The 11,273-nt window shown below is 42.4% G+C and overlaps 1 protein-coding gene across 1 annotated transcript; it reads left to right on the forward strand.

Annotated features, from left to right (window-relative positions):
* On the forward strand, positions 1-4,596 carry LOC139387367 (apolipoprotein D-like). Its single transcript, XM_071133500.1, has 4 exons — positions 1-120; positions 3,312-3,433; positions 4,095-4,183; positions 4,346-4,596. The coding sequence occupies exons 1-4, from the start codon at positions 1-3 to the stop codon at positions 4,594-4,596; spliced, it is 582 nt and encodes a 193-aa protein (XP_070989601.1).
* The last annotated feature ends 6,677 nt before the right edge of the window (positions 4,597-11,273 follow it).

The raw sequence follows: 11,273 nt of genomic DNA on the forward strand, positions 1-11,273 counted from the left end.
ATGCAGGCTCTACAGGTTTTGTCTCTGACTCTGCTGTCCGTTCTGGCAGCTAACGCCCAGACCTTCCGCCCTGGAAAATGCCCCCAACCCCCCGTCCAGGCAAACTTTGACACCGCCAGGGTGACTATACCAAACACTTATTACCGTATATTAAGATGGCGGACACACTTTACTTGGATAGACTGGATTTTCCATCTGTAGATGCTCTACAGATGGTTATACTATCAACAAATCTGTTGATAAGCAACTGCTTACTAAGGTCACAGTTAGGATTCGTATTAGAATAAGGGTTAAGGTAAGGGCTAGGGTAAGGGTTAAGATTAGGGTTAGAGCTAGGGTTAGTAGATAGTTGAACTGTTACTACATGTCTGTAGACCATCTACAGATGGACTATCCAAACAAAGTGTCCCTGAAGTTGCTCCTATGAATGTGTAGTAATTTGGATAGTTCATCTGTAGATGCTCTAGACCACATATGTCAGAGTCAAGGCCCGCGGGCCACATCCGGCCCGCAAGAAGGTTTTTTACGGCCCCTGGGATGATCTTGATTTATTATTAGAACCGGCCCGCAGCAAGCCGGCAGCCCGCAGATCTTTTACACGCACCAATACTACATTTCCCACAATGCAAAGGTGACGCACCGAGCAGTAGGCTGCTTCATTTCAATATTTATTGGCACAGCAGTCGTCAGCATCACAGTAAAATTAACTTTCAGATACCCATCAAAAATGGCAAAACGGAAGGTGGATACTGAGAACCGGGGGTTTCAAACAAGGTGGGAGTCGGAGTATATGTTCACGAAGGTAGCTGGAAAACCTGTGTGTCTTCTGTGTGGAGAAAGTGTGGCGGTACTGAAAGAGTATAATCTGAGACGACATTATGAAACGAAACACGCGGACAAAAACAAGAATATGGACATGGAACAAAGGCTACAAAAGGCAGAGGAATTAAAACGAGGCCTCAAATCTCGACAGGCTCTGTTCAAAAAAGCCAAATCACAAGGCCAGGCTGCTGTCAAGGCCAGTTTTATTTTGGCAGAAGAGATCGCTAAATCAGCCCGGCCATTTACGGAGGGGGATTTCATCAAAAACTGCATGATTAAAGTTTGTGACGAAGTTTGCCCAGAAAAAAGGCAACTCTTTTTAAATGTGAGTCTGAGCAGAAACACCATTGCCGAGAGAGTAGACCAGTTGTCCATCAATCTAAAAGAGCAGCTTGTGAAAAAGGGAAAAGATTTTATTGCATATTCCTTGGCTGTGGATGAGAGCACCGACATTTCTGACATTGCCCAGTTGTCAATTTTCATCCGCGGAGTGGACTCCAACCTAAGCGTGACAGAGGAGTTTTTGGCTTTACGTCCTATGCATGGCACAACTACGGGGCATGATTTGTATGAAGAGGTGTCAAGATGTGTAAATGAGATGGAGCTGCCTTGGGAAAAACTCGTGGGTTTGACAACCGACGGAGCACCTGCGATGTGTGGACACAGGAGCGGACTGGTGGCGAAGATACGGGAAAAGATGCAAGAGGAAAACGCGACAGGTGAGCTGACAGCTTATCATTGTATCATACACCAGGAAGCGTTGTGCGGTAAAGCCTTGAAAATGGAGCATGTAATGAGCATCATCACGCGCACAGTTAACTTTATCAGAGCCAAAGGTTTGAATCACCGCCAGTTCAAGGCATTTCTGACGGAGTTAGAAACGGAGCATGGTGATTTGCCTTATCACACAGAGGTGCGATGGCTAAGCCAGGGAAAGGTGCTTCAAAGATGTTTCGAGCTTCGTGAGGAGATTTGTCTGTTCTTGGACAGCAAAGGGAAAGACACAACACAACTCCGAGACGAAATGTTTCTGTGTGAAATGGCTTTTCTGTGTGACATTACGAGTCATCTGAATGCAATAAACTTGCAGCTGCAGGGTCGGGATCGTGTCATCTCTGATATGTACAGTACAGTGAAGGCATTTAAAACCAAACTGACTCTGTGGGAGACGCAGATGCGGAAAGAAAATTTGAGCCACTTTCCCAGCTGCCAGACCATGAAAGAGAAGCTCTCTACCAGTGCGTTCCCGAGCACACAGTTGGCTGATAAAATAGGTATGCTTGCCGCTGACTTTCGACGCCGATTTGCTGACTTTGAAGCACAAAAAAGCAGGTTGGAACTGCTCGGTAACCCATTTGCTGTTGACGTGGAAAGCTCACCACCAAACCTCCAAATGGAGTTGATTGACCTCCAATGCAATGATGCACTGAGGGCAAAATATGCGGCAGTGGGTGCTGCGGAGTTCGCCCGTTTCCTCCCCGGCACAATGCCCCAGCTGCGCATCCAGGCTGCTCAAACGTTGTCTATGTTTGGCAGCACATACCTGTGTGAACAACTGTTTTCTTTGATGAACCTGAACAAAACATCACACAGAAGTCGACTTACTGCTGAACACCTCCACTCAATTCTGAGGATTTCTTCAGCTCAGAGCCTTACCCCGAACATTGATGAACTTGTGGAAAAGATGGGACACCACCAAGTATCACCCTCAACCTCAAACAAGTGAACATTACTGTGCAATCACATATTTAGAGTTTTTACTCAGTTCAAGTTTAAAAGTTAAAATTTAATATTTGTTTTCACTGCATGTTACTTCTCCTTAAACAAAGTGTTGTTTTTGATTAATAGATTTTTGCACTTTATTTTTTTGTATTTCAATCCAATTATATTTTAAAAATATTTCAGTTGAGTGGATGATAGAAAATTGCTATTATTGTTTTTTCTTTGAAGTAAATTTAGCCCACTTTTGCTAAAATAGAAAATATAGTCTACTGATGGTGCCTTGAATACCGGTTTCTTTCATTTAATGTTCATGTTATGGGGATATTTATATAAAGGAAATTTGTCTTTTGTGTCTGTTGAAAATTAAAGATTACTGACAGAGCCATAAGAAAATATTGCTTTATTTATCTGATCATATTGTAATATATTTGTTAGGTTTTCAGTAGGTTCAATTAGGTTCACTAGACTATATGCGTCATTTAAAAATTTTTCAATGAACATTCGAACAGTCCGGCCCTCGTCTTGTAGCTGATTTTTTTATTTGGCCCTCCGTCCATTTGACTTTGACACCCCTGCTCTAGACTATCTACAGGCTATCAGTAACATTTCAACTATCTATCTTACTAACCCTAGCTCCAACCCTAACCTTGACCCTTATCCTAACCCTAACTTAGATCTATTCCTGGGAGGGAACCTAACCCCAGAGCACTAAGCCATTCCATGTCATAAAATTGTCATGTAAACTTTTATCTTTGTCTTTGGTACAGTATCTGGGCAAGTGGTATGAGATCCAGAAGCTCCCTGCCATCTTCCAGAAGGGCGAGTGCAGCACTGCCACCTACTCCTTGAAGAGCCCCGGAGTAGTTGGTGTGCTCAACAGGGAGCTGCTGTATGTACATTTAAGAGATTGCTCAACAAAATAAAATGTTTGTACATTAAACTGAGATTCAGCGATATGACATTGCCACGAGCACACCATAGATCCAGATGAGCACAACGCAAGACGATGCACCCAAAGAATCTCAGAGTATCTGTGCCTGTGCACAGGTTAGCTTCAATAGCTACAATGTGACAGTTTCTGAATCTGAAACAGCAGAGAAGTTTATCATTGCGCTTCAATGAAGTTAGTTGTTGTTGAAATCGATCCGGCATTGCTGTTTACTTCATGAATCGCTGACTCTAACTTTAAAGGACTAGTTTAGCAAAATTGAACTATTTCTACATGAGAGCAGACTGTCCTTTACTAACCCATGTCCGAGGCTCCTATTCAATCAACTACAGTTAAAGAAAAACCGCACTGTAGGTTTACTCAGAATGGTAACTTAAAAAAGATGGGATGTCAATATCCAATGAAAATGTTCACAGCTTGCGTGGGGGTGACTCGTTTAACAAGGTTATCACCTCAGATACAGCATGAACATTCAGAGTGAACGTGCAAGTGCTGCTTTCCTTTATCTACTATCGATTGAATAGGGGCCCATGAATAAGTAGGCCTCACAAAACGCCATTGTTAAATGTGTTTAACCTCTCTCTCTCCCTTTTTCTCTCAGGTCTAACAACACTGTCAATGCTATTACTGGCTATGCTAAGGTCAAGGACCTCTCTGAGCCCGCCAAGCTGGAAGTCACCTTCTTCGAGGGTAAACATACCTCTAATATATTTGTCTCAACATTCTTGTGAGGTTGACCTATATAAGTCCATTTGACATTTTATGTTGTCTGTCTTTGACCCATGTCTAGTCTGAGGCGTATATGTCTATGTATACTGTATGTTTTTGAATATATGTTTTCCTCTCCTGCAGACTCTTCCCCTGGCCCCTACTGGGTGTTGTCCACTGACTACGAGGGCCACTCTGTGGTCTACAGCTGCACTGAATTCCTGGGCGCCTTCCACGTGGACTTTGCCTGGATCCTGAGCAGAGAGCCAACCCTCTCTAAGGAGAAACTTGGGGAGCTATACTACGTGTTCACCTCCAACGGCATCAACATCGACGTGATGACCGTCACCGACCAGAGCAAAGAGCTGTGCGTCGACATGCCTCTGTGGGCCTAAGAGACTACCTGATTCAGTCTAGAAAATGCATATGTTTTACATTCATCACATGGCATGCACATAGAGTCCAAATTATTAGGACATGTAAGCACCTTCATCTGCGTTTTAGCTGTGGATTTGATCTACGCAGGTGCTAGCACCAGCCGAGCGAGCCTCCCTCTTTAGTGCGAGTGAAGTGAGTTTGGGACAACTGAATGTATGCTCCTTAGAAGTAGTTTTCACATACAAACATGTTTACAAATTAATACAATATTAAAAGCTGAAATTGATTATAAGTATTCAATCCCTTTGTTATGGCAAGCCTAAATCATTTCAGGAGTAAAAATGTGCTTAACAAATCACGTAATAAAATGCATGGACTCATTCTGTGTACAATAATATTGTTTAACATGATTTTTGAATGACCACCTTATCTCTGTACCCCACACATACAACTATCTGTAAGGTCCCTCAGCCGAGCAGTGAATTTCAAACACAGATTCAACCCCAAAGACCAGGGAGTTTTTACAATGCCTCGCAAAGAAGGGCACCTATTGGTAGATGGGTGCTTAACAAATCACGTAACAAGATGCATGGAGTCATTCTGTGTACAATAATATAAAACATGTAAAAAGCAGACACGGAATATACCTTTGAGCATGGTGAAGTTATTAATTACACTTTGGATGGTGTATCAATACGATACAGCGATACAGGCGCCCTTCCTAACTCTGTTGACAGAGAGGAAGGAAACCGTTTAGGGACTTCACCATGAGGCCAATGGTGACTTTCAAACAGTTACAGAATTGAATGGCTGTGATAGGAGAAATCTGAAGATGGACCAACAACATAGTAGTTTCTCCACAATACAAATCTAAATGACAGAGTGAAAGGAATGAAGCCTGTAGAGAATATAATTAATCCGAAACTTGCATCCTGTTTCCAACAAAGCACGAAAGTAAAACTGCAAAAGGATTGTCAAAGAAATTAACGTTATGTCCTAAAATACAAATTGTTATGTTTGGGACAGATTCAACACAACACATCACTGAGTGCCACTCTTCATATAGTCAAGCATGGCTTGAAAATATGGCTGCTTCATGTTATGGGCATGCTTGTCATTGGCAAGGACTAGTGAGTTTTTTAGAATAAAAAGAAATGGAATAGAGCTAAGCACAGGCAAAATACTAGCGGAAAACCTGGTTCAGTCTGCATTCCAAAAGACACTGGGAGACAAATACACCCTTCAGCAGGAAAATAACCTGAAACACAAGGGCCAAATATACACTGTTGCTTACCAAAACGAGACTGAATGTTCCAGAGTGGCCCAAGTCACAGTTTTGACTTAAATCGGCTTGAAAATCTATGGCTGTCCGACTTGACAGAGCTTGAAGAATTTAAAAATAATCTGAATGTGAAAATATTGTACAAAGCTCTTAGAAACTCACCCAAAAAGACTCCCAGCTGTAATTGCTTCCAAAGGTGATTCTAACATACAGTATATTGACTCAGGGGTGTGAATAATGATGTAAATCAGACATTTCTGTATTTCATTTTCAATAAATTAGCAAAAATTTCTCCAAAAATGTTTTCACTTTATCATTATGTGGTATTGTGTGTATATGGGTGAGATAATTTAAAAAAAAAAAAATTTCAATTCAGACTGTAACACAACAAAAATGTGCAATAAGTTAAGGGGTATGCATACTTTCTGAAAGCACTGTATGTGCCCTAACCGCTAGACCACGATTGAACTAATTTGTACAGTTCATTCGTAACGTTAGGATAAACTAGACACTTGCATGTTGTAGCCTAGTGGAGCCCAATATCTATATTGTGTTATTAAGCTATAAAAAACAATGATTGTTGATGTGTATGGCTGCACTTCAGATTTAAATGTTGCAGTAATAGGACCCAGGCCTAGTTTTTGATAGAGCGAGAAAGAACATTATTTTCATTGCAAGCCCTGATCCCAATGACTCGACAGACTGTTTTTGACCTGGGGACAACAAATTCCTGTTGAATGGGCGACATGGAGCAGGGGCCTGCATGGAGACTGAGCCTGGGCCGTCTGGAGGGAGAGCAGGGTCACAACTAGCACCTGGAACACCTGCATTCTGGATCTGACACACACAGAGAGTTTAATGTGAAGTACTTTAAAGACAACTGCTGATGTAAAAAGTGCTATAAATATGTATATAAATATTTTCACATAAATATATAAACATAGACATGAATAATTCATTATAATGCAGTCATGATAATTACATTTTGGGTTATTGACATGGATAATTATAATAATTATAATTATAATTAGGCATATTTGTTCTAAAATATTTTATTTTATCTTATTTTTAAAATGTTTATGCTTTTCAGAAGAAAAAACATTTTCAAACAATGTTTTAGTTTTGAGACTTAGTAGATAGTAGACAAACAACCTAAATCTAACCCAAGTAATCAGACAAGTTTACCGATAATAATTATGTATTACTCAAACCCAACCAACATGCAGTATGATGCTTCTCTAGGGTGCCAGTAATTGCGTAGCTCAACCATGAATGAGAGCAATGTTCCCTCAAACAATTTTGCGCACTCAGCAAATTTCAGGTCCGCTGAGCACAAACTTGAACTTTGTGAAAATTCTGCACAACTGCCAGCGCACATTTACTGGGAACAATGAGCCTGTACCCGCTTACAGTTTTAACAGTGGTCAAGTAGGCTACGTTGGCTATTTGATCATGATGTAGTGTCACGTTCTTGAGGAGAGACAGACCAAGGCGCAGCGTGATATGGGTTCCACATCTTTTAATTCGTGAAACACACAAAAAACAATAAAGAGCAAACAACACTTGAAGCTATGGAGTGCTCACAGGCAACTACACCAAAACAAGATCCCACGAAACACAGTGGGGAAATAGCTGCCTAAATATGATCCCCAATCAGAGACAACGATAAACAGCTGCCTCTGATTGGGAACCATACCAGGCCAACATAGAAATAAACAACCTAGATTACCCACCCTAGTCACACCTCGACCTAACCAAAATAGATAATAAAAAGAACCCACTCAGCTCGCGGATCCGCCAGCATCGGTGGCGGCTCTGGTGCGGGACGAAGAACCCGCTCAGCTTGTGGATCCACCAGCATCGGTGGCGGCTCTGGTGCGGGACGAAGAACCCGCTCAGCTTGTGGATCCACCAGCATCGGTGGCGGCTCTGGTGCGGGACGAAGAACCCGCACAGCTCGTGGATCCACCAGCATCGGTGGTGGCTCTGGTGCGGGACGTAGCACCCGATCATTCTGCGGATCCCTCCATGGACCCGGGCTGAACACTGTGCCTGGACTGGACCTCGTGACTGGACGCTCCGGACCATGGATCATTACTGAAGGCTCCGGGCCATGGATCATCACTGGAGGCTCCGGACTGCGAACCGTCGCTGGAGGTTCTGGACTGCAAACCATCGCTGGAGGTTCCGGACTGCAGACCGTCGCTGGCGGCTCTGGACTGTGAACCGGAACGATGACACACTTCGCACGGCAAGTGCGGGAGCTGGCACAGAACGTACTGGGCTGTGAACCATACCAGGCCAACATAGAAATAAACAACCTAGATTACCCACCCTAGTCACACCCCGACCTAACCAAAATAGAGAATAAAAAGCTCTCTCAAGTCAGGGTGTGACATGTAGGTCTACCAGAGTTGCCTGCCATAAAAAAAATACGGAGAAAATGCATCCCATAACATTTCAACATGGAAAAAAGCTGTTCTGTCATTCAGCCTACATTAGCAGCCAATGTGTGGTGTTCAATGTAGGCCTACATGCCATGATACATTTGAAAAACACAAGCAGGGTTCAAATCAAATTGTATTTGTCACATGGGCTGAATACAACAGTGAAATACTTATTTACAGAAAAATAAGAGTTAATGCAAATAGTCCGGGTAGCTACTTGATTAGATGTTCAGCAGTCTTATGGCTTGGGGGTAGAAGCTGTTCAGAAGCCTCTTGGTCCTAGACTTGGCGCTCCGGTACCGCTTGCCGTGCGATAGCAGAGAGAACAGTCTATGACTAGGGTGGCTGGAGTCTTTGACCATTTGTAGGGCCTTCCTCAAACACCGCCTGGTATAGAGGTCCTGGATAGCAGGAGTCATGGCCCGAGTGATGTACTGGGCCATACGCACTACCCTCTGTAGTCCCTTGCGGTTGGAGGCCGAGCAGTTGCCATACCAAGCGTTGATGCAACCATGCTATCGATGGTGCAGCTGTATAATGTTTTGAGGATCTGAGGACCCATGCCAGATCTTTTCAGTCTCCTGAGGGAGAATAGGCGTTGTCGTGCCCTCTTCATGACTGTCTTGGTGTATTTGGACCATGATAGTTCATTGGTTATGTGGACACTAAGGAACTTGAAGCTCTCAACCTGCCCCACTACAGCCCTGTTGATGAGAATGGGAGCGTGCTCGGTCCTCCTTTTCCTGTAGTCCACAATACAGGACGGGACTGAGAACGCACCTCTGAGGGGCCCTCGTTTTGAGGATCAGCATTGCAGATGTGTTGTTCCCTATCCTTACCCCCTGGGGGCGGCCCATCAGGAAGTCCTGGATCCAGTTGCAGAGGGAGGTGTTTTGTCCCAGGGTCCTTAGGAATGAGCGTGTCCTCAACTGGCAGCTTCATTAAATAGTATCTGCAAACATCCAGTCTCAACGTCAACAGTGAAGAGGCGACTCCGGGATGCTGGCCTTCTAGGCAGAGTTGCAAAGAAAAAGCCATTTTTTACTTGTCAATAAAAATAAAAGATTAAGATGGGCAAAAGAACACAGACACTGGGCAGAGGAACTCTGCCTAGAAGGCCAGCATCCCTTCATTGTTGACGTTGAGACTGTTGTTTTGCGGGTACTATTTAATGAAGCTGCCATTTGAGGACTTGTGAAGCATCTGTTTCTCAAACTAGATACTCTAATGTAATTGTCTTCTTGCTCAGTTGTGCACCGGGAACTCCCACTCCTCTTTCTATTCTGGTTAGAGTCAGTTTGCTCTGTTCTGTGAAGGGAGTAGTACACAGTGTTGTACGAGATCTTCAGTATCTTGGCAATTTCTCGCATGGAATAGCCTTAATTTCCCAGAACAAGAATAGACTGACGAGTTTCAGAAGAAAGTTATTTGTTTCTGGCCATTTTGAGCCTGTAATCGAACTCACAAATGCTGATGCTACAGATACTCAACAAGTCTAAAGAAGGCCAATTGTATTGCTTCTTTGATCAGAACCACAGTTTTCAGCTGTGCTAACATAATTGCAAAAGGGTTTTATAATGATCAATTAGCCTTTTAAAATTATAAACTTGGATTAGCTAACACAACGTGCCATTGGAACACAGGAGTGATGGTTGCTGATAATGGGCCTCTGTACACCTATGTAGATATTCCATTAAAAATATCTACAGTTTCTAGCTACAATAGTCATTTACAACATTAACAATGTCTATACTGTATTTCTGATAAATGTTATGTTATTTTAATGGACAAAAAATTTACTTTTCTTTCAAAAACAAGGACATTTCTAAGTGACCCCAAACTTTTGAATGGTGTGTATGTATTTATCACAAGTAGATCAACATTTTCTCTGGTCCATTTTTTTCTATTTACAGTCATTTATTTTCTATTTTATTTTATTGTAATATCAGAGGCCATTTGTTATGTACAGTAATATGACTAGTTAAATACTCTCATGTGTCCCAAAGCAACAGGGATGCCTGTTACTCAAGGATTATGCTTCAAAATAAGTGATTGTGTGTGGTTTTTGTAATCTGTTGAAAAAAATTATGATATACAGAATTTTAAGAAATTGATCATTGTTTACCTTTGGACAGCCCTGTCCTGCTTTTTTTTGAAGGATAAACCTGCTTTTAACCTTTTTGCCTAACAGTGACTCCATAATACAGGATGCAAACAAGCTGAACAGAAATCCCGATTTACACCCGGAGATTCTTAAATTAGAAGTTTAGCTAGCTGTGTTAATACTCTGTTTACCAAATTCCTAAATCCTTTATTAGTGAGTTGCTCTTCTTTTTGGTGGGATGAAGTGAGCATTCCCCTCACAATATGTCTGTCTGGTTTGGCACCAGACAGACAGACAGACAGACAGACAGACAGACAGACAGACAGACAGACAGACAGACAGACAGACAGACCGGATTTAAACCCAATTTTCTTACAGTAAAATACATACTGTGAATGTTTTTTTTGTGTGTTTGTCAAATATATGACAAATGTTCAAATACTACTGATATATTTGTGGTAAATGTCAGCATTTGTGTGCATTGTTGTTTTGCATATCTTGAGGAATATGACTTATTTACATGCTTTGTGAGTGTGTGTGCCTGTCTGTGTGTGTGCATAAGCATAGCAACAGCGTAATGACCCTGAGTCTACTTAGCTCTGACCGATCCTCATGCTCACTCCTAGACTGGGGAGAGAGAGAGAGAGAGAGGGAAGGAGAGGGATGCAAAAACACCCCCACCCCGGCCCTCAATACAGAACACCTAGCTGTAGACTAATCCCACTTTATCCCTCCAGCATAAAAAAAAACGTAATTCGAGGGGTCTCTGCTGTAAGCGGGTGGTGAGCACAAACTGTCAGATTAAGAAGTCTGAGAGGATGATCCCGGTCACACATTTAGCAGGATTTTATTTCCTACTAA

This window comes from Oncorhynchus clarkii, chromosome 28 (genome assembly GCF_045791955.1).
Source record: "Oncorhynchus clarkii lewisi isolate Uvic-CL-2024 chromosome 28, UVic_Ocla_1.0, whole genome shotgun sequence".
Lineage (NCBI taxonomy): Eukaryota > Metazoa > Chordata > Actinopteri > Salmoniformes > Salmonidae > Oncorhynchus > Oncorhynchus clarkii.

What these genes read in the sequence shown, in the direction of transcription:
- LOC139387367 (XM_071133500.1), top strand. Translation starts at nt 1, where the DNA reads ATGCAGGCTCTACAGGTTTTGTCTCTGACTCTGCTGTCCGTTCTGGCA. An exon ending in CAAACTTTGACACCGCCAGG is followed by an intron (nt 121 to 3,311) that starts GTGACTATACCA and finishes TCTTTGGTACAG; the next exon opens with TATCTGGGCAAGTGGTATGA. An exon ending in GGAAGTCACCTTCTTCGAGG is followed by an intron (nt 4,184 to 4,345) that starts GTAAACATACCT and finishes CCTCTCCTGCAG; the next exon opens with ACTCTTCCCCTGGCCCCTAC.